At 43.0% G+C, this 22262-nt stretch overlaps 4 protein-coding genes across 4 annotated transcripts in view; 2 read left to right on the forward strand and 2 right to left on the reverse strand.

Annotated features, from left to right (window-relative positions):
* Positions 1-7174, forward strand: part of LOC131281603 (tyrosine-protein kinase Dnt-like) — a 75847-nt gene extending 68673 nt beyond the window's left edge. The window contains exons 2-6 of the mRNA XM_058310982.1: positions 5352-5718; positions 5791-6546; positions 6622-6841; positions 6909-6985; positions 7063-7174. Coding sequence (XP_058166965.1) covers positions 5352-5718; positions 5791-6546; positions 6622-6841; positions 6909-6985; positions 7063-7174 — 1532 coding nt within the window. The remainder of the gene's footprint in view (positions 1-5351; positions 5719-5790; positions 6547-6621; positions 6842-6908; positions 6986-7062) is intronic.
* Positions 7175-9483: 2309 nt separating this feature from the next.
* LOC131282218 (dynactin subunit 5) lies at positions 9484-10360 on the forward strand. Its single transcript, XM_058311667.1, has 2 exons — positions 9484-9916; positions 9981-10360. The coding sequence occupies exons 1-2, from the start codon at positions 9569-9571 to the stop codon at positions 10191-10193; spliced, it is 561 nt and encodes a 186-aa protein (XP_058167650.1). The 5' UTR covers positions 9484-9568; the 3' UTR covers positions 10194-10360.
* Positions 10359-10770, reverse strand: LOC131282502 (translation machinery-associated protein 7 homolog). The gene has a single exon (XM_058312025.1). The coding sequence runs from the start codon at positions 10740-10742 to the stop codon at positions 10548-10550; it is 195 nt and encodes a 64-aa protein (XP_058168008.1). The 5' UTR covers positions 10743-10770; the 3' UTR covers positions 10359-10547.
* A 1792-nt stretch (positions 10771-12562) lies between these two features.
* Positions 12563-19368, reverse strand: LOC131281497 (cullin-1). Its single transcript, XM_058310869.1, has 11 exons — positions 19158-19368; positions 18953-19038; positions 17263-17847; positions 16839-17196; positions 16497-16760; positions 16075-16419; positions 15875-16006; positions 15717-15798; positions 15408-15534; positions 13019-13238; positions 12563-12919 (listed from the first exon to the last, which is right to left on the reverse strand). Exons 1-11 carry the CDS (start codon positions 19212-19214, stop codon positions 12839-12841), a joined length of 2337 nt encoding a protein of 778 aa, XP_058166852.1. The 5' UTR covers positions 19215-19368; the 3' UTR covers positions 12563-12838.
* Between the last annotated feature and the right edge of the window lie 2894 nt (positions 19369-22262).

Raw genomic sequence — 22262 nt, forward strand, 5'->3', positions numbered from 1 at the left:
TCTATGGCCTTAGACCCGATGTGACTAGCCCACCATCATCTGCCTTATAGAGTCCTTCCTTGGGAATGAAATGGCAAATACTCTGAAGACCTCGGTCTTAGTCGACATTTAAATTACAGCGAATACACCACAACCTTTATACTGCGTTTTGCATGATCATGGAAGAGAGTATGCTTGAAGATCTGTGAATTATAAAAAAAAGCGCACGTCAGTCGTGAAGCCAACATTGGAGAGCATCTTCTTCTTCGAATTTTGCAATCGGTGCTGTCGGATAAAAGAAATGCAAGGAATGGAAATGTAGATGATAGTTTTCTGCATCGCGAGTAAAGTTTTCAAATTATAAATTAGCATAAAGTTCACCATTATTCTTTGGTGGACCAGGGCCGCCATCCGAAATTTATCAGATATCCTTCGGTCCAGACATGGAAGGTGACGATTTCATGATGGGTTTACATAGCAAAAAAAAAATCTGTAGAAACACTAGAAACACCCAAATGTGGTCTGTTTTCTCTACCGAAAGCCGGAAATCAAACCAAACCTAAACAGGACTTGTTATGTTAACGTCCGATAAAATGCATTGAAAATAATAAGGATGGCAATAACTGAATCACAACTTTTTATAATTTTACGAAAAAAGTATAAATAATCCGCAAATCAAAGCAGCAGCGTCGTTAAAACAATAATTTTGTAATTGAAATGAACTGATTTCTATCTGTCCTTTTTTGAAAGCCCTCAATATTATCCTTCTTCAGTTGCAGTTGGTATCGTTTTCGGATTGTTTTCCATCCTCCTTTTTGGAGAGTTTCAATCTTTTTTTTCGAAATTTCATAGGAAGCATAGAACAATTAGCGTTAAGCTCCCAGAAAACGTGTCACCAGTTTACTGCTTTAATCAATTCCGTTTCGGTTTTGCTTCGAATTTTGTTTTTCAATTTATTCCTTTGCCTTTCGGTTTTCTGCATTGAAGCTCTATTTATTTTATCATCCTGTTCGGTTTTTACTTTACATTGTTGAATAATTACTAGAACTGTCATCAAGGGACTATTTACCACCGTGCACCTGGCATTGCATGTTCTTTGTGCTGTCCTGCATTTGATAACTGCGTGCATGTGTGTGCACGAGTAGCGTGTTGTTTGTCGGGAATAGGATTGAATTTCCATCCATCCTGCGAGCGTGAAGCACATACACTACTCTTCTTTGTGCAATGTAAGCAATGCTCTTTCTTGGACAAAAGGAATACAATGAGACCAACCCTGCAAGAAAGATGCGGCAATCGGCGGCAATTTCATAGAATTCGTTTACCGAATGTCAAAAAACAATCAAACCGTTTACACGCAACGATAGTGTACCTCACACCTTTCAGAGGTTGGAGTCTTCCCTTTCTTACATTACAGTGGAATGACGAAGTGGAAAAAAACGCACAAATACGATTGAAACCACTATCAGACAAAGAGTTTACACGAAGGGACCGGAAAAACCCGTATGGCGAATAAAACGATTCCGTTCCGCCAGCTTATCATAAGCATGGGAACGGAGGGCTGTGTGTTTTTTTTTTTTTTTGGAGAAAAGAAAACTTTTCCCAGTCCTCCCACCATATTTTTGATCGTTGATGCATTCTCTCACGAGACCTTAGGCTTTGAACACCTCGTTCGTTTAGTAGAAATGGTGTCTTGCAAGAAAATAAAAGCGCAATCAAAAGCACACGAATGGCCTCACTCTTTACGTTTCTTTTAAATCCACGGTAGTAATAAACGGATTGAATCGAATGGTTCATCCTTCGCTTTACTGAATTTGTACTGCTAATTTTGTAATTTTATGGTTCTAAATGATTTTGTCTAGGATTCGTCTGCATCGCTAATTACATCTGTCAAGTGTTGAACATAACTTCCAACGAAAAAATTGACCGCAAACGGAAGCTTGAAATTACTGAACTTACATTTAAATTTGTATGAATTAAATCAAGCTGAAAATAGTGATTATCTGAAATTATCATAGTTGACTAAGCATAAATTGCTAGAGCACTAGGCTTAACTTAAAATGCTATAAATAGAGAATGTAGTTTGTAGTTTCCCCGCTTTTTTTCACTCCCCTTCCATTATCCCACATTTCTCGCATCAGATTACGATGGCTACGATGTCAAAGAAGAAGGTGTCCTTTTTCACAAAGCATACTGCATCCTAATACAATTGTTCCCTACATTGATTCCCTTCGCGAAACGGTTCCAATATTACACTGGCATCTTCAATTCTCTTCAGGAGATCACTCAGCTGTCGATCGAATAGAACGCGGTTGAGGCGAGGAAAAGTGTGGAACCGCATCTAATGGGTTCTTGAGTGATCTTTACTTCCCATTGACTGACGAATCGGTCTGCTCATATCTCATCCGCCCTTTTATAAACCTGGCGGAAGAAGTAGGGTTTGATTTACGATATCGAGGAGTTTTCCACCTGTTTTGTTTTTTCTTTCATTTTGTGTTTTATTTTTTAATTTATTTTTATTTTATTTTGGATTAACTAGCGTAATGATTACTATTGACAAGTTGAGAATTTTATGTCTCATAAAATCATAAAGTCTTAAATTTAAATGATGTAATTTGAATCATTTAAAGTGTCCCCATGCTTTCTTTCTTTCTCTTTCTTCTTGGCGTAACGACCTCTTGGTCATGCCTGCCCCGTTAAGGGCTTACGAGACTTGTTGCCCTGTTGTACGTGGATAGTCAGTCCTCTCGTACAGGGGAGGGTCCGGTCTCGGTTGGGATTCGAACCCACGCCGTCGAGGTGGTGAGCCCCGGCGCTCATAGGCCGATTTTCTAACCGGCGCTACCGCTCGGCTGTCGCGGACCCCCATGCTATTATTTATAATTTGTCTATCTTTAATTCGTGGCACGTTATATACCTTTGTTCTGCACAGGTTCGACTGAAAACAACGTTCTTTCTTTGATAGATTGAGTTGTGATCGTGATTTTATTTAATTCTTTAAATTTCGATCACGTTTTCCGTCTGGCATTGTGTGAAGAATTTAGTTATGAATCAGAAAAAGAACTCTTCCCTTCTAACCGCATGTTTCCGGATTAAATTTTGTCGATTTTTCACAATGCTTCCTCCAAATGCAATAATCCCAAGATTAGCACCAAACACGCACCACCAAACCCTAGTATGGCGTGCTTTTGGTTTGCTTAACGACCCTTTCGCGTTCTCTGGTATGTTTTCCTTTTTTCCTTCTTTCTACCGGATCAAACAGAACGCATCTGTCAGACTCTAGTAAATATTTATTAGGATCGTCGTCGAGGTGTCAACTTGTTCACCCCTTAACCGGTCGGCAGACTTGGTTTTGGATGCAACGTGAGAAGGGGTAGCGTAAAAGAAGGGGTAACGTAACAGAACGGGTAGCAGCAAAAGTAACAGAGGAAAGAAAGTAACAAAGAAAAGCGGCGGGTCAACGTGTTTCCCCCTGATTATTTTCTTTCGTTTTTGCAACAGTGTCGCCTTGGCACGGCGGGCAGTTTGTTAAACGTAATCGGATTATCTCTCAATTTTCTGGTTGATTGTTATTATTTATTATCTTTCCGTCAGCAGCAGCCAACTAAACATAAACGCCTTTTAAGAGAGGAAGGGGGTCTCCAGGTTTTCCAGCAACAGCTTTCCTTTTCAGCAGTTGGATTTTAATTGCTCGACGGATCTACCATTCAGATCAAGGTGCAGATTTATGCGATTTTCTTTTTTCCTATTTGAAATTGTGTACATCATTGGTTTTCCAGCGGTAATGTGTGGAAAAGATGGAGGTTCCACTGATAGTGGCGAGCATTTTGTTGTACAAAAACACCATATTTTTTCGGGCAACAAAATTCGGCCCAATCCGCATGCGAGCAGCAACAAACGGTCAAGAGCGCCTCCTTCCCGTACTTCGATTCAAAATAAATTTATGCCTGAAACCCGTAAAGAGATAGCTTTTTAACCCAGTGGGGCCACTACGATGAAAACTGGAGACGAACAATTTTCCTGTTGGAAAAATGGCGCCCCAAAGTCTCGTGTGCAACCTTTTTTACTCCTCATTAAGGGATTAAAACGAAGATTGTGGTGATTTATCTCTCGGTGTTGTGTTTTGCGGTGGAAAATTGAGGGCAGAGATGAGGCAACTCCGGAAGAAAACAAACGATTACAATGAGGTTTCAAATAATGATGATGATGCTAGCGCTATGGCCCGTGTCCAATGTGTTTTTATTTTCAACTGGACAAAAACTGTCGGAAAAGCGACTCGTTTGGCCGATGGGAATATTTTGCATTTGCCGTAATTAGATATCGCAAAATTTAGTTCTTATAAAGTATGAAAGTTGACAATGAGTAATACGTTTTTATCTATACAAAATATTTTTTAAATTTTAGTATAAATTCCTCGTTCCACATGGTGCAATAAAAGTTTTTTCTTTTACTAAAATACTCATCTGTTTCAAGATCCATATTTTACGAATAATGAAAATTGTACACCTTTCAAAGTTATAGATGATGTGTTTTAGTGTTAAAATTTCCGCATTACAAACCATTCAAAAGTACACATCATTTTTTATGTCACTTAAAAATTCCTTTTTCTAATATTCCCATCTGTGCATTTGAGTAACGATTAATCTGGTTGTTGGCTGTAATCTGATTGGTGGCGTAAAGCAGTTTGGATTTGGTCAGGAGGGTGCAATTTGAGAGGATTAAAATTTATTTTATAGCAGCTTACTGTCGTATTAAGCAACAACACACTAACAGCGCATAATTCTCGGGTGATAATTGCTGGCGGACGGTGGCGAGATTCTTGTGCTCTTCGGAAGAAAAAAAACCAACAACTCACAACCGTATGCCAACACACCGCTTTTTTGCCCCCCAGAAATATATCTTTCTTCTGCTATCGTGCTTAATTGCTGGATAATATGTTTGCGTCCTTTTGTTCCGTGCAATTTGGATGTCCTATTTATTCACTTTTTTGTTTTCGTTTTATGTTTTGCCGGAACCGGATCCACCATTGTTGGTGGCCAAAATAATCGTCGCGGTACTTACTATCAGAAAAATGGCGCCACAAATGGAATGAAACAGCGAAGATAATCACTAAAGCAAACGCTGAAAAGAATGTAAATGCGCGCAAGTTTAAACACATTAAAATTAATCCTGAATCATGGACGAACCGTAAAGCAGTACAGTAGAGTGGTTTCGACAAAACGGCGTAGATTTGTTCCCGTGGTTCTATTTCTTTTCTGTTCTTTCGTGTGGCTTTACACCACTCTCTCGGTGGGCACGGGTCAAAATAACTAAGACAACAACGTTGTTCGCATATGACAATAATAACCCATTTTCTTTTTTTTTCTTTTCCAAAGGACTTTCCGCGGAAATCTACTACGTTCGCGAGGGTCAGGTTAACGAGTATGCGCTTCACTTCACGGTTCCCGTTCCGGCCGGCGTCGAGGAGATCTCATTCACCTGGCAGAGCCTGGCCAAGAAGCCGCTACCTTACCGGATTAACATCGTTTCCCCGGATCCTATCGCTCTGCCGAAGCCCTCGATGAATATCTCCCAGCAGGGTGAAATCCCGGAGCATATCGAAACGTTTGCCATCGGGCTGCGCTGCAGTGGACGGGAGTCGGCCGAGGTTGACGTGACCATAACGGTGGAAGTGACACTGGATCGACTCACAGGAAACGCCACAGAATTGGTGTTTCGCCGGAAGAAGATCTGCTTGATGAGGTAAGTCGTGCGAAGAGGAAGGTTTTTTGACAATTGAACGTCGAAACTAATCTTTCGCCCCCCATTTCACAGTGAACATCCAGATGCAAACCAACCGGATCCTTACCTACTAGAAAACGCGTCCAACGGTCAGAATGGACTGATCACGCTCATCATCGGCGGGATTCTGGCGATTCTTTTTGTAGCACTCATCATCTTGATTGCGTATTGCACCCGAGGATCGTTCCACCGCAAGCCACACAACGCACAACCGATCCGTACTTCCAGCTTCCAGCGCCTTCAGACACATGCTCCATCGGCCCCCTCGTCGATCCTATCACCACCTTCTATTGCTCCCACGATAGCAACCCTTTCCCGCACCCGAATCTACGCGAATGCCGAACCGGAAGAACTGCAGCGACGCATTTCCGAGCTGACCGTGCAACGCTGCCGGGTGCGCCTCTCCAGCCTGCTTCAGGAAGGAACCTTCGGGAGAGTCTACCGGGGCAGCTACAACGACAGCCAGGAAGTGCTGGTGAAAACCGTCGGACCGCACGCGTCCCAGATCCAGGTCTCGCTTCTCCTACACGAAGGCATGAGCTTGTACGGTGCACAACATCCCGGTATTCTCTCCGTCCTGGGTGTCTCGATCGATGACCATACGACACCATTCCTACTTTACCTCGCGCCAGAGAACTCGCGCAACCTGAAGATCTTCCTCCAGGAACCGGTGGCCCGAACGCTGACCACGATCCAGATCGTCAAGATTCAACTCCAGCTCGCACAAGCCGTAGGACACCTGCACAGCCACGGTGTGATCCACAAGGACATTGCGGCCCGTAACTGTGTGTAAGTATTACCACTCATCAGGATCGTAACTCCAAGGGCAATTTTCTAACCACTCTTACCTTTCTCCCCTTGCAGAATTGACGATCAACTGCGAGTGAAGTTGGCGGATAACTCCCTTTCCCGCGATCTCTTTCCCGGCGACTACTACTGCCTCGGGGACAGCGAAAATCGACCGATCAAGTGGCTCGCACTAGAGTCAATACAGTACAAACAGTTCAGTGAAGCTTCCGACACGTGGGCGTTTGGTGTTCTCATGTGGGAACTGTGTACCCTGGCGCGACAACCGTACGCAGAGGTAGGTTGCTCACACTCAACACTCTCTCAAAGGTGGATTTTATAGCATTTGCATTGTTTCCTCACAGGTCGATCCGTTTGAGATGGAACACTATCTGCGTGATGGCTATCGGTTATCACAACCAATCAACTGTCCAGATGAGCTGTAAGTTGATTTTCCCAAAAATGAACCCCCAAATCAGTCCTCTTCAAAAACTCTTTAACTTTCTACTCTCACTACAGATTCGCAATAATGGCCTACTGCTGGACGATGCTACCGATGGAGCGGCCCTCGTTCGAACAGCTGCAAATCTGCTTGCAGGATTTCTATGCACAGCTGACACGCTACGTCTAGGGATTGGCCAGCCCTGGTCAACGGTTCTACATGTTTCCTACGCCCCGGGCACTATCGTTAAGCTTTAGATTTAGAGTGAAGAATCGACCACCGCCACTGCCCACATCGCACCCAACATACACCGTAGGACGTCGTAATCCTGTTACGGTTAGTGGCTCAAGTGCCACCGGCGGCCCCGCCACTGTTACCCTGCCGTGCCGAATTTCGTGACATAACGCCACACCGCTGGCGGTGGATGGTTTCATCAAGAAGCCCCCCACCCTTGCGTGGAGTGCCGTGTCCACCCTTGTCACTGCCGGCGGTGTGAAAAAAGGAAAGGCAGCGGGAAAGACCCACAACAGCAGTGGTTCTAGCAAAGACATCATGCTGCAGCAGCACAATAAGGAACATCGCTTTATAAACTTCCATACGATCGATCCGAACTATTCGTTGCCCGTGGATGCCTACGTTGTGGTAACCGGACCTGGCGTTGTTGGTCGCAGTCCCAAGGCAATGAAAGAAACCACCGACGAAGCTGGTGGTGGTGGTGGTGAACGTAAAGGTGTCATCGAGCAAGATGAGGACGATGATGTCGAACCTTACGTTGTACCGTGCAGTCCACATCGATGAGTCGCCATGTCGGCAGATATGGAGCTGCTGTGTGTTTTGTGAATATTTCGTGCCAAAAATAGGAAAGGAGAAGACTATTAGACGGAGATGGTAATAATCTCTAGTATCAATCGATCGTGTGCAGTTAGGTTATGGATAGTATTTTGTTTGTTAGTGCTGGTAGATTTTTTATGCTTTTCGAAACGAAAGATTAGTAATCCTCTAGGAGAAGCGCAATAGAACATACACGATAGTGTGTGTTTCCATCGCAAATTGCCACGTCAATTCCAAACCAAATGGGGGGAACGGCACATATGATTCAGGATAGACGGAAAACATATTTGTTTGTATCATCGTGGTTGATTATCGTTCCGAATTCATATCCATTCCGTGCTTCGAAAGAGAGAATGAAGGCAAAAGAAAATGTATTTAAAATGTAGAAAGTAGAAAATCGTTCGTTTAAAACAATCCCCCCAACTCCTTGTGTATATGACATTAAAAATAAAATAAAACAACCACAAAACGCTTCCAATGTAGTGGATAAAAAGAAAATGCAAACAATCTAGAAGCAAACATTTTTGAGAGATAGAGAAAGAGAAAGAGACAGAGCGAAGCAGACGGTTGAAACGTTATTTATTTTTGCTAGATAGTCGCCTCTTTATACAACTCTTTAAAAAACAAAAAATATGTCAAAGATTAACAGACAGGATCAGCGCGATCTCGATACATTACGCCAGAAAACACTCGTGAAACACCAATTGGAATGGAAGTACAGGACACAGGCCAGGCAAAGGAAGGGAGGTTGTTTTGTTGAGAGTTATGGATTGAAGACATGGAAAGGCGTTGTGGCCGGAAGGAAAATAAATTGTAATTTTTTGAAGAGAATTCTAATAAGGACAGATTGATGGAAATAGGATGGTAGGGGGAGGAAAGTAAGCTAGCCTAATAACCAAACCATACTTACCACATGTGCGTGAATTTTGTTTCCTCCTTTTTTAAATTGTAATTCCAATTTACTAGCAACAATGCAAAACGATGTTGTGTCCATTTGTATGAATGTTGAAGGCTGTAGAACGCCGGAAAATGTTCGCGTAATTTGAAGAAGCCAAATTTCTTTCTATCCGTTCTTGTTAACAAACGTTTTCTAAAAGATTCCGGTTATTTTGTGTCCATCCGTCTTTCCACACTTTCCCTCGGCGCATCGTATAACCTGTTATCTGATCTATCTAGCAACTACTCCCTGTATAATAAAGGAAGTATTATGATGAAAACTAAAGCAATATGTCACATTGCGGTTTGACTACTAAAAACATCCGAAACTAAACTCTCAATCTTTGTCGCTGTTGCTTATAAAAAAAATTTGTTGTACAATTTGCAAACAGTACATTAAACGATTTCGAATAAAAAGCGGCAGCCCAATGCTGGTAAGTGATTGTGATCGTATTTTCGCTAATCGCATATTAAAACGTTATGGTACGTATTTTGTATAACTTGTTCTGTAACGACTTTTATTACGAACAATTCAAACATTGAAATATTTCGTCGACCTGTTCTAGCATCTACTCGAAATGAGATATTTCAATTCGACCAACCAAGCTTGCCGTAGTTTCAGGTTCAATCATTATTTATTTTTCGTTATTTCTTTACTGTTTTGCATGATTGTCAAAATGTAAACACAAACTGCACCTTCAAATTTATTTACATATACTTCGGCACAACGTAGCGCCTGTTTACATTCGCGATAGAGTCTCAAAAAAATCAATTAGATCATCGCAAATTGGAGTCACCGAATCGGTCGCTCCAACAATGGAAGCCCTCAATACGTACTACAGCAAAGACGAATACGTGGAGACAGCTTCCGGAAACAAGGTCAGCCGACAGACAATTTTGTGCGGGTCGCAAAACATCGTTCTACACGGCAAGGTGATTGTGCAAAGTGGTGCTATAATTCGCGGCGATTTAGCAGCCGTACGCACGGGACGCTACTGCGTCATCTCCAAGGGATCTGTAGTTCGGCCACCGTACAAACAATTCAGCAAGGGTGTTGCCTTCTTTCCGCTGCAGATTGGAGATCATGTGTTTATCGGCGAAGGAGCCGTAGTCTCTGCAGCTTCGATCGGGTCGTATGTCTACATTGGGAAGAATGCTGTGATTGTACGTCGAAGGTGATGGGCTTTGAACAAAAGGCAAAAAAAGCTAATATGAACTTTGTTTGCAGGGACGCCGTTGCGTGCTGAAAGACAACTGCATCATCGAGGACGGTGCAATTGTTCCCCCGGAAACCACGATTGCTAGTTACATGCGTTACACTGCTGACGGCCGGATCGAGGGTGGCCAGGGAAACCCAGATTTTGTGCCCCACGCAATGTTGGATCTGATGATCGAGTTTACCAAGTCCTACTACGATCATTTCGTTCCGACGAGCAACTGACGGCACCGCGAACTCTCGGTTCGTTCGAGAGTCCAACGAGTGTAGACAACTGTTCATGTGCTTCATAATTTCCTCCCATGTCGCGACTATTCTCATCGTCTGATAATCGATAACCGTAGCCTATAAGAATGTATTTATTTAATGGAAAGACAAATACACCAGGGATCGCTTAAGTCATGTGTTTATTTACGAATAGAAAAAGTTATTTCGCATCCATATCGGATCCGAACAAGAGATGAGAACGCCTTCACGCGAGTCGTCCCTTCTGTTCCCTGGTAAACCAGAACAGCTTTCTTCATCAACAGCATATGTAGAACATTTTAACAGCATTGTCTGGCAGTCTGAAACGGATGTTCACTTTTTGCCAGATTTCTTTATTCCGCCCTGCAACAGCGGTCCTCCTTTTGCGGCTTTCTGCTTCGCCGCCTCCAGAGCCTTTTGTGCCTCCTTCTGTTTCTGCTTGAAGGCGACATCATCGTCGTCCATTTCCGACTGGTCCTTTTTCGGGGCCTTCAGCGGTTTCTTCTTACCACCTTCGCGTCCGCTCATACCTGGTGTTTCGTTAATACGAGAAAGGTTATATTTCAATCGAATTTTGATAGGTTATCAACACTAACTTGAATTTGCTTCTTCGACACACCGTTTCGGAAAAAATGCTGTTTGGAAATGCGACTGTCGCGACGAGGGATACGAACTGGTGTTGGCAAAATTGGGATGCGAAAGATTCGAGGACTCAATCCCTTGACGGATTCTAAAAAATTGAGTCCCATGTATTGGATACGAATCTATTTAAATAAATGTTGACATGTTTTTCGGTGCTGTTATGGCCGTTCAAAGCATTTATTCGTAAATCATTCAATGAATTAAACAAATAATAGAAATTATCTGAATGTTTAATGTGAACGCAATAGATCCATGCATATGACGGATTGGCTTACAGTTTGGGAGATTCGGATCTCAGACCGCAATTGAAATAAAAGATTCGAATCTCACCAATTTTCCCACCCTCTCGCTGTCATCGGTTATTGTGATATTATGACAGATCGAAAATCTTGCTGCATGGGTTGCTCTACTCAACTTTTGATTCAAAATTTAAGTTAATATGGAAAATATCAACGACAAATACATAAATAATCAATTAAATCAAACATAAAATTGTAGACAAATTTTGCTTAGACCCTTTCTGTTTATTTTCAGCATTGGTTGAATGATACAATTAAATGTGGGTTTGTGTCTGTATACAACTGTTTTGTTCAGTTTGTTAAGTTTAATCGATCGAAAATACAGTAAAGCCCAGGCTTTCCCTCTCGAGAGAATAGCAACTGTGTTTCATTTAGTCCATGAACATCTAATTTCACCAGCAAATACACAGGCATCGGAATAAACGTTGGACTGGCTGCTGACTGCTAGCATGGATCTCGACGACTTCTGTGCCTCGATTTGAAAAGCTATTTGATACGAGTCCAAGATAACATCCCTTCGAATGTAACTCTGCGGAGGGGACGATAAAAGATAGTTTAGCAGCCGGCGATTCACGAATCCGAGATCGCTGTAATTGGCTCAACTTCTGGCTCATTTGGGTCATACGGTTGCGGTCATTTGGCTCACCATGAGGGACGTTTACTATATACTCTTTCGTTCCTGTCAGTCTCAACAGACTGAAGAGCAACATAAAATCATAACGGTCGAAACTAAATATGACAAACTTACACGTAACATTTCCTAGTTAACTAACGAGAAATTAAAAGGCACACACGCCAGAATGGGTCAGAAAAAAATATGAAACAATCGTTGTTGTTGAGTCACGAAACCGATAAGATGGTCCTATCGACAGATAAATGGTTAAATAAACTCTATAGAGCAGAGATGGAGCGAATGAGATAAATGTCTCACCATCACCTGCGAACAGCAATACGGTTTAAGCCATGACAGTGCTAGCTTGAGCCACATGAATATTTTTTCACGAAAGCATCCTGTCTTTGCAACACCAACCAACAAACATAATAAAGAGACCTTTTTGTTGCGGCCCAAAGAAAAAGTGTAAAAATAACGAACCAAAGGTAAAACCTTCTTTCTAAAGAGTATGTTTTTACAAAATTGGCCTTCACTAATTAACTAAAAACGGCCACTTTTTTATTGTTAGCTGCTGAAGATACTGGCATTGGCGTTTGGGATAGTCTTCTTGCCCCCTTTTGATGTTCACCTCCACTAGGTTATCTTGAACCTCCTTCCAGCGAGTGGTTTGCGTTTGTTAAAACTAGAGCCGGAATTCATACAAAGTACCTCGGGAAAAACGCAATTAAAAGGGTCGAAACATGCTACCAAATCGTTCAAGCCGTTTCATGTTTTCCATGTTTGTATTGTTCTTTTGTGTTTTTGCTAAGTGAACTCAGTACTCAATCATTTTCCACACACCGACTCACTCCTTTCGTACCCTACTCTCTCATACCCTCATTACCAGCTTTCTGCTATCTCGGATTCATGTAAGATGTTGTTGTCGCTGTTGTTTTCAAGGATGCTGCACGATGATTCTATAGATCGATTTTCTGATCCTGCATCAACGGGTTATGCACGCACGATTTTGGATATTTGATATTGAAAATACGCGTTTAGATAACTACACTACCGATTAAAATTATCACTGATCAAGCCAGATAGCTGTAGGTATCCTTTTGTCCTTCCTGACGCTCCAGATATTCTTTCTCTATCAGAATATCGATACATTTCTATGCAAAGAAAAAACAATATATGAGAACATGAAAAGAAGTGATGTGTAAAAAAACGTGGTTCGGGAGGCACAAACAAATAGGCGGTCTCACACCTACCTTTATCACTTGAATCTTCGGCTTGAACCGGGTGGACAGTTGGTTCAAGACCTCGCCAACGAGCTGCGTGTGGTTTAGTATCTTCCGCATTTTCATGATCCGCACGATTGCCGCCTGTATGAGTATCTTTCGGTCTTCTTCGATATTTTTGTGGGTTGCCTCCTGCTCCACTTTCAGTTCCGTTTTCAGCGGGAAATTGATGTTGATGCGGAGTTTGCGGCTGAAACAAAAAAAAAGAAAAATTAAATTTGTTTTAATCGCATATCAGAGCGAAAGCAACAAACAATGTTTTTATTCGATTATTAATTTTTGTATTACAAAAGTTTGGCCTTATAAAGCCGGAGAAGCAGTTTTATACGGACGGATCTGCATCCGCCGAGGGTACAGGTTTCGGTTGCTTTAACACCATCGCGGAAACGTTCCATAAGTTACATCAACCATGTAGTATCTACGTTGCAGAACTTACAGCTATCTTTTGTGCGCTAGCTTTGATAGACACCCGACCCGCAGGGGAGTTCTTTATATTTACGGACAGCTTGAGCGCTGTTCAAGCTCTCCAAAACGTGAATGTAGTTAATAGCAAAGATTTTTTTGTTATTAAAATTTTAGAACTGCTATGTGCTCTTTTTGATAAAGCCTTCCGAATCTCGCTCGTGTGGGTTCCCGCTCACTGCGGAATCCCCGGGAATGAAAAGGCTGATGCCTTGGCGAAAAAAGGGGTGTCTTCGGGCGCTTTATATGACCGTAATATTCCTCCACACGAATTCCTCCGATACCCAGAGCAACACCGCCTGTCCCGCTGGCAGAAGTTGTGGGAGGCGGATGAATTTGGCCGCTTCCTCGATCACTCCTCAAGTATCACTACGATCCTGGTTTAGTGGACTGAACGGTGAACCGTGCGTTCATCCGAATGATGTGCAGGTTGCGCTCGAACCACTTTGCGTTAGGGGCGCACCTACATCGGATAGATCTGGCTCAGACGAAGTTATGTGGCTGTGGCTCTGGATTCCACGACGTGGATCACCTTCTGTGGTCCTGTGTGGATTACGGAGCCGCTCGACCTGCTTTGATCGACGCGGTAGAGGCGTTGGGCAAACAACCGGCCGTCCCGATCCGAGACATCCTAGCGGAGAACGATATGCAGTACCTCAAAGCAATTTTCCATTTTGCTCGGAACAACGGACTCACACTTTAATCCCCCCCCCCTCCCCTTCACTCCTTCTCTCTTCCCAGTTCATGTTCTCCTTTCCCCATTCTGCTCCCTCCATCTTTACGTATCATCTCCCACTCCATTGAACCTCCTAATGCGTCCTCGTTAAAGCACCTAGCTGGCCCGACTAAAATAGACTCAAACCACACCAACGACAAGAGTTGAAAGCAGAAGATCCCTGTCAAGGACGGTTCCGGACAACGTTATTTCCCACAACGAGAGCCCTGATAGCCTAGACGTGACCCAAATAGGATAAGGAGATATCAGTTCTCTAGGATATAGTATATAATTTAATTATGTACAATACGGCCCGTACCGTGAAAATAGAAATAAAAAAAAAAAATTTGTATTATTCTGAGGAAACTCTAGATTGTGCTTTCAGACAGTATCATGTTGATCATTATATATCAACAAACCTAATATATTGTTATTTTCAAACAAATCAAGATCGGTGATCGTCACAGAAATGGATCAGATGGTCCCTGAAACTGGGGCTATTAAAGATATTTAATCTTTTTGTTTAGTTTTTCGCCTGTTATCGTTTATATTTACTATTATCACTTGTAAAAAGATTACTTGGCAGATATTTTAATTCTTTAATCGCGTTATTTGAACTGTGTACAACATATTAACTTTTACATAACATAATAGCTGATACTTTTACTTTTTATTATAGACACCAAAAACATGAAAAAAGGTTATGTATAAATCAAATTACTTTGATTTTAAATAAATTTGCACATTTATTTACCCAACAGATGGTTTCACTTCTGTTATGCTATTCGACAATTGCATCGTCATAAAATAATAGCCATATTAGGTTAATTTTATATTTACACAATCTTTTTCAGTCTAATAGAACTTTGTACTTCTCTGTTCACATTTGTTACCAATACTTTGCTTTCAACCCTTTCGAGTCTTTGTTAGAGTTGAGGAGAATATGTTTTATATTTCCAAATTAATAGGTTTATCGAAAAAACAAACCCGTAAAATATGCAATCCAATAAAGTAGAAATTTGCCCCTGCTTTTCGAAGCAATAATATTTAATAAAAAAAGGTGTAACAAATGCGAGGATACGAAAATTAACAAAAAAAAAGTACCTTAATATGAGTAGGTAGTTTCTGAATAAACCAAAAGATAAAACCAAAAATCACATGGATGACACTTAGGACACTTACTTTTTGAAGTCCTTATTCAGCTCGATCGTCGACTCTGGCTGCAGCTTTCCTTCGTCTTCGTAGCACGTCAGAAGTTTCGTCTTTAATAAAATTTGCAGCACTTGTATAAGATTTTCATTGTTGATACCTGTGACCAAAAGGAGGAAAAAGTTATGATTAGATCGACAGAAGATTTGCGGATCCACGACAGTCGAGGGGTAGCGCCGGTTAGAAAATCGGCCCAATCGACGTACGAAAAGGGAAAAAGTCTAGTAAGCCCTTAACGGGCAGGCATGGCCAAGAATATGGTCATTACGCCAAGAAGTTTACCAGTGTTTTCTCCCAGCTGTTTGATACTCCAAGCGGTTTCCTCGTTGAACTGCAACAAAACGGCCATTTGGAAGGTACTAGCCTGAAATGGAAAGAAAGTGAGAATAAAACATTCACTCAGAATTATCAGCTTCTGACAACTGTTGTTCGTCGCCTACCTGAAGGGTGTAACGCATTCGGAAACAATTTGTAATAAGCTCCCCGCGACACATATTGTACAACCAGTTCAGTTTTCGTCCGGAATGTTGCTTGGCGTAGAAGCTATTGAACCGTTGGACTGACTGTTCAAGCTGAAAGAGGGAGGGCATGGTTATCCTCTTACAGGTGGTTACTCATCGAAGCGCAATCACAAAATTACCTCGAAAGGCAGGGAAAAGGTAAAACCTTGACCGAACGGCCACGAGCCACACGAAAGCACCAGAATGCTGAAATCTATTTCGTTTTGCCCAGAGCTGCGCAGGTCCCGCAGCTTCTCGTGATGCTTCCGGTACTGATCGTTGAGATCCTTCGATACGCCAATGTCCTGGAACATGCGCTGCAGCTTGCTCGTGTACTCGAAGCCGCATGCCTGCTTCAGCTTAGAAATCATGGAAGCTTCCGCGTCATCGCTTGCCGACATGTGGTGGCACAGGCGCTTGGCCAGCATCTTGCTGTAGAACTTCTGGAACACATCCTTGTCTTCGATGTACTTGAATACAACCATCTATGACGAACACGTGGAAAATGATAATTTGTTATGTATAGTCATGCAAGAAACCCTCAAAGAATTTATACACATACCACTTGATTAAGCGTGTCCTCCAGTTCGGCTTCTTCTGGATTTTTACTGGATTTCTTCAGCAGCAAATCGCAGTACTTGGCCAACAATTCCGGACTCTTGCTAGCGCTTCTGCTCACCTCAGTTACCGCGTTTGTATTGATGAATTTGCCGCAAGCCTTATCGAGGGCAGCCACAAAGCCACTATCGTTGTTGAAAGCAATAAGTACGAGTGCGTTGTACTTCTTGTGCACTTCCAGGATGGTTTGGACGTAAATTTTTGGATCCTACAACGTCATGTACAAAAAGCGAAATTATCCTGACCTCCATACGCACCCTATACAAATAGACCCCGTTCAACCTACATTTACAGCAGAGTCACCGCATTTTTCGATGGCGGCAAGTCCTTGGTTGTGGATGTGGGTTTCAAGGATTTCCTTCAGTTCGGACAGACCCGACTTGATGCGGGCAACCAGTGAGTACATGCGAGCCAGGTCCTGGTTTTTGTCGGAGTTCAGCAGGTTTTGGAACTCCGTCCGGAACTGATCAAGATGGTTCTGGATAAGCACGCGCTCGCACTTTTCTGCCAAACGTTCAAGCGTGCTCTCGTGCAGGTACACCTGTACACGCTTCTGTTCTTCGTTCAGGCGCAGCTCCACCCGCTTCATGTACTCCGTAACGGGATTCTCACGCAAAAACTCTGCACTTTCACGTGTATAGAATCTATGTGAAAAAGAAAAAAATATTCTTACTACTGGTAGTAATGTATAGAAGAATAGTATTGAATACCGTTCTGTGTCTTCGAGGAAAATGTTTTCGAAGCTCTCCTTGTATACCGAAAGATTCTGTCCCTTTGCATGCGGGTCCTCCTCGTTCAGTCCTAGCTCAACGTAGCAATTGATGACGCCGGATACGAGCCGTGAGTTAATGGTTTCCCCGTTGCGCTCGCGTTCGATCAGCTTCAGCACCGCATTGGTGACTTGCTTGTTCAGATGCTTGAACAGGTTGCCGCGCCAGGTGACGAGTGCCAGCTGGTAGATTTCGTACACGTCCTTGCGACCCTCCTCGCATTCGCGCTTAACCCAGTGGCGGTTAAGGTAAGCACAGACGCCGTTCAGGACCTTACTGGAGAACTGGTACTCCTCCCACCGCTTGGTGTAGAAGCTCAGGACTTCCTCATCCATCAGATCAATGCCATTCTGGTGCAGCCGGACGAGGTAGTTCTCAAGAAACTCCTTCAAACGTTTGTACAGCTCCTGCCCAACTAGTTGAGCACCTCCAGGCGGTGCGTTCATACCCTTTTTGGACACCTTCGACGAGCCCGTACGACAGTTGGGCTGCTGATGGACACTCGTGCAGTAGTTGTATACATGTCTAGAAGCATAACAACAACAAATCGTTTAGCGTTATAGATGATTGTATGTAGGTAAGAAACATGCAACCTGATATGATCTCATGAACATAATACAAAGCACTGTTGAATGTAAAATTACTCGTTTATGTAACACTTTGATCACTATGATCGCTTAGAAGGCTTTCCTTGTCATCATGCAGGCTAATTGTTTACTTTCGTAACCTTCGAGAAACCATCAACATATTTTTGTCTTGCAAAATACTAACCAACCATTGCTACCACCACGATCATAGTTTATTTAACACAAACTTTATGGCACTCAAACTTGGTCGATTGTTGTTCTACGATGTGCTGAGATTTCGATCAGGAAAATAGACACGTTAAAAATAGACTGTCGCATTGGCATGTCGCTGTGCGATTTACACAAGAAAAAGAAACGCATTTTGGCCACCGTCGTCGTCGATGCACATTCGTTAAGCTTCTCCGATCATAAAATTAAATTAATCAACATCCGACGCAGAAGAGATGCTGTTGGATGGAACAAAGTAAAAGGTTATTTTAGCCTTTTACGCTCCGACCACATGACGACACTGAACTCCAGGTTACAACAACCCGACTGCAACCAGTTTTTTCACAACCGAGCAATATGGTGTCCTATCTTCCGCTTGGATAATCTCGTCGCGCAAATGTTGTTATTGATATTATGTTTTTTTTTCAGTTCCGAATCAGTCACACCACATGACACACCAAACAGACACATTCACCAAGTTAACTGCACATGTTTTGTTGCGTGCTTCCTTCCTTGTACGGTGCACCTTACTCTTCCCCTTCCTCTTCCGATGAACGTTTTCACAATCACGAGCAGGTCAAGGAAGCACAAGGACAGGGAGTTGTATAGCTTTTTTTTTTAACACAATACACCGTCACAAAGATAAGTAATCTTGCCAAACAACGGGTCACAGCTTCAGGAATCCATGTGTCTTTTGCAACTCCGACCTCGGTTTCCTTCGGTTTCCTTAACGCGTCATTGATCTTTTGTATTTCTGACCTCTCACACTTGGGAATTTTTCGGTTTCCTTAACCCACCAGCGCAACACATTAATCAAGATGCCGATCCAAACTTACGTGTAGAGCTCCATATAGCGTGCGATGCCGAGACTGTGTTCCCGCTTGTACACCTGCTTGATGCCACCTTCTAGATCGGTCCATATCTGTTTTCCAACAGGAAGATAATGTTCATTTCCGGGTCGTCATATGTGTGAAGAAAATAATAAGGCGACAAACATTACGATGCAGCTCTCCCCGCACAAGTTCGCGATCCGATACATACCTCTTCAAGATTAATATTCTTAAGCCCCGTAGCGCCATGGGAGTTTAATTTAGACATCGAATCGGAGTCCTGAATGGAGTTTTTTAAGTGCTTCCTCGTTCAATCACTTCGCTTGTCGATGTATCTGTCTCTCTCCTTCTGTTTCAATTTTATGCTGGCTAGTATCAGCGTAATTTCTGTGTTTCAGCTGGCCACAATAGTAGTTCCTTCACAAAATTGCTGTCACCAAGCAATAGCAACCAACACAGTACCATTGGGGAGTAGCACACGAAACAATGGAAAATAGCACAAAGAGGGAGAGATGGAAAGAAAAAAACAAGCATTATCCTACTGCAATAGCAATGAAAATCTTATCTCCGATGTATAGTCACGTCCGGCAGGGAAGGGGAGGAATGTTTTTCGCGAACTTTAAAACAATTCCCTTTTGTTTTGCGTTTCTCACACAGTATTGCACCCTTCCGACCGTGGGTTTTGGCAGGCCTTACATCAGCCATCCATAGGCCAACCATTTTAGACACAATCGTTGGTCACCAGATGTAAGCTTCCTTATATTAACCTTTTTTAAACAGGAATTCCACAGAGAGTTTCCTTTATCGATATCAACCAGCCTCCCTGGGACCACCTATTCGTACGATCGTACTCCGTGGGCGATGCACAAGGAACAGACACGCAAAAAAAATATTTTCGCTTACCCTTTTGTTCAGTGAAGTTCGACAGCTCGGAGCGTATTTTTCTTTCTTCTTTTGGCTGTCGCGTTCCGTGATGCTTTACCGTGTTTCTGCTATCCGAAAAACCAGATCGGACTAGTGTTGGATGCAATAACCTTGTTGAGCGTGCACCAATTTTTAAAACACAAAAAATCGAAAGAAAGAAACGTTTCAAGCAGAAAAGTTACTTTCTTTCTAGAGTCAGTGCTTGTTCCACGGTATTCACAATTATTAGCTCTGCGTCAGAGCTGGCACTGCATAGTAGTGATGGGTTCTCGGAACCGCACCCACCGTCCGGAACCGCTTCCGAGCATCTTTAAACCGGCTCCGATTCCGGCTTAGTAAAACCCACGATTCCGTCCCGATTCCACGGCTCCGAATGACTCCGGCTCCGGTCGGTTCCGGCTGCCGACTAGCGGCACTGGACGGTTCCTGACGGCTCCGGACGGCTCCGGACGGCTCCGATAGCTCCAACGGCTCCGACGGCTCCGGCTGCCGACTAGCGGCTCCGGACGGTTCCGGACGGCTCCGAACGGTTCCAAGCTCGGAGTATTGCACCTACCTTACGGAGCCGCTTTCGATATTGGTGGAGTCATTCGGAAGCGGTTCCGATTTTTTGTGTAATTTACCCATCACTACTGCATAGTTTGCTCTGCTTTGCGAGTAATCAATTCGAAGCTCACATAAATGACCCCTCGAGCTTCGTGCGAGCCTTGTGGCGACATCAGATATGCGCATTTGTGTGCGTGAAAAATTGTCTGTGTGTTAGTGGCATCTGCGTAACTCTCTCTCTGCCGTGGTAAATTTTCTCCAAAATACGGATAGATAGAAAAATATTACGTCCTTACTCGGGGTCCACACTACAGCGCGACGTCGCCTGACAGGAGCTGAACTCCATACAAAAAAAAACCTTGCGCGATGTCGCGCGAATCGCGCTAGGTTTTTTTTGCATGGAGTTCAGCGCCTGTCAGGCGACGTCGCTCTGTAGTGTGGACCCCGTAACATATGAGGGTATTATGATTGGAAGCGCGGAAACGATAAACTTCTCGACGCTGGCCCATACAAAAGGTAAACAACACTTTGAAAAAAGCGAAAAAATGGCTGGGCGTCTCGACGATCCAAAACGACGCCACCTGCGTGTCGAGACGATGCGCGGATACGAAACGACGCGCGTCGTTATCGTCGAGCAGTTTCAAGCACCTCCTGGTCGATGGATCTCTATAGACCGTATGTGTCCGTAGCATATGTGGGTTCTATGGATCTTGGTATTTACCAAGTCACTTTGATTTATTTAGCCAATTAGCCATAGTATAAAACACACCAATAACTCGATCGTTTTGAAAATTGATTAAAAATCAAAGTGCTCGAAACTTGTTAAAAACTATATATTTATATACCTTGAAATACTTGTATAAATACCCAGGTTGCTATTCGAGCAAATATGCGGAAACTTTCGAGCAATAACGCGGAACTGGATCATAATAGCCTCAATAGTATCGGTGGCCAGTGTTCGATAGCAGCGCTTGGATCGACCGACTCGGGGTGGTTAACCGGGGTCGTGTTAACTCACATCAGACAGTAAGTACGTGTGTAAGAACCCACAGCAGAGAGTTCTTACTGATGATGATTTGTCCGTGCTTTTTACACATTTCAGGGTCTCGACAAGGAAGAAGAAGCGGCTTGAAATAATCATCAATGCATTCTACGTGTTTTCACTGGCCATGGCGGAGTGGTGCTGCACATCGTACATCGAAGGAGCCTGCTACGATCCGTGGTCGCTGTTTGCCAGCACGAACCAGAGGAGGCGTCGGACGATTTCTGAACATTTCCCCTGATTGCCTTCCGAAGCGGACGATGTGCATGTAATATTATCGATGTATCAAAATAATAAACCAATCAAAAATATTTTCCTGCATGAAAATAATTATTTTGGGAAAGAAAAGATATCCTGAACCCAGCTCATATAATCTACTACGAATGGGTATATGTTTTTTGCGCGTATAGTCAGAAATAGGTGTTATAAACACGTTGCACAGTCACGTTGTCAAAACTGTTCTCTTTTGCGGTGTCCCGCAAGTATTAAGAGAATTGTTTTACCCTTCTTTTCATAAGTCTTTTTACATCCAAAATTGCATAGGAAATCTGCTGCAAAAGAAGGGGTAAAAGAATTCTCAAAAGAAGAGCGATCAGTTCTCAAGAGAATTCTTTTACCCCAAAATAACGCCAAAATTTCTCGTTGGGAGGTGTTATAAACGCACAGTCACGTTGTCAAAACTGTTCTCTTTTGCGGTGTCCCGCAAGTATTAAGAGTATTATTTTACCCTTCTTTTCAGAAGTCGTTTTACATCCAAGATTGCATAGGAAATCTGCTGCAAAAGAAGGGGTAAAAGAATTCTCA

The sequence above is a fragment of the Anopheles ziemanni genome, chromosome 2 (genome assembly GCF_943734765.1).
Source record: "Anopheles ziemanni chromosome 2, idAnoZiCoDA_A2_x.2, whole genome shotgun sequence".
Classification (NCBI taxonomy): domain Eukaryota; kingdom Metazoa; phylum Arthropoda; class Insecta; order Diptera; family Culicidae; genus Anopheles; species Anopheles ziemanni.

Coding starts and splice junctions, on each gene's coding strand:
- LOC131282218 (XM_058311667.1), top strand. CDS start 9,569: ATGGAAGCCCTCAATACGTACTACAGCAAAGACGAATACGTGGAGACA. Junction 9,917..9,980: donor TTGGGAAGAATGCTGTGATT/GTACGTCGAAGG, acceptor CTTTGTTTGCAG/GGACGCCGTTGCGTGCTGAA.
- LOC131282502 (XM_058312025.1), bottom strand. CDS start 10,742: ATGAGCGGACGCGAAGGTGGTAAGAAGAAACCGCTGAAGGCCCCGAAA.
- LOC131281497 (XM_058310869.1), bottom strand. CDS start 19,214: ATGTCTAAATTAAACTCCCATGGCGCTACGGGGCTTAAGAATATTAAT. Junction 17,848..18,952: donor CGCTATATGGAGCTCTACAC/GTAAGTTTGGAT, acceptor TTATGCTTCTAG/ACATGTATACAACTACTGCA. Junction 15,799..15,874: donor GAATGCGTTACACCCTTCAG/GTAGGCGACGAA, acceptor TTTCCATTTCAG/GCTAGTACCTTCCAAATGGC.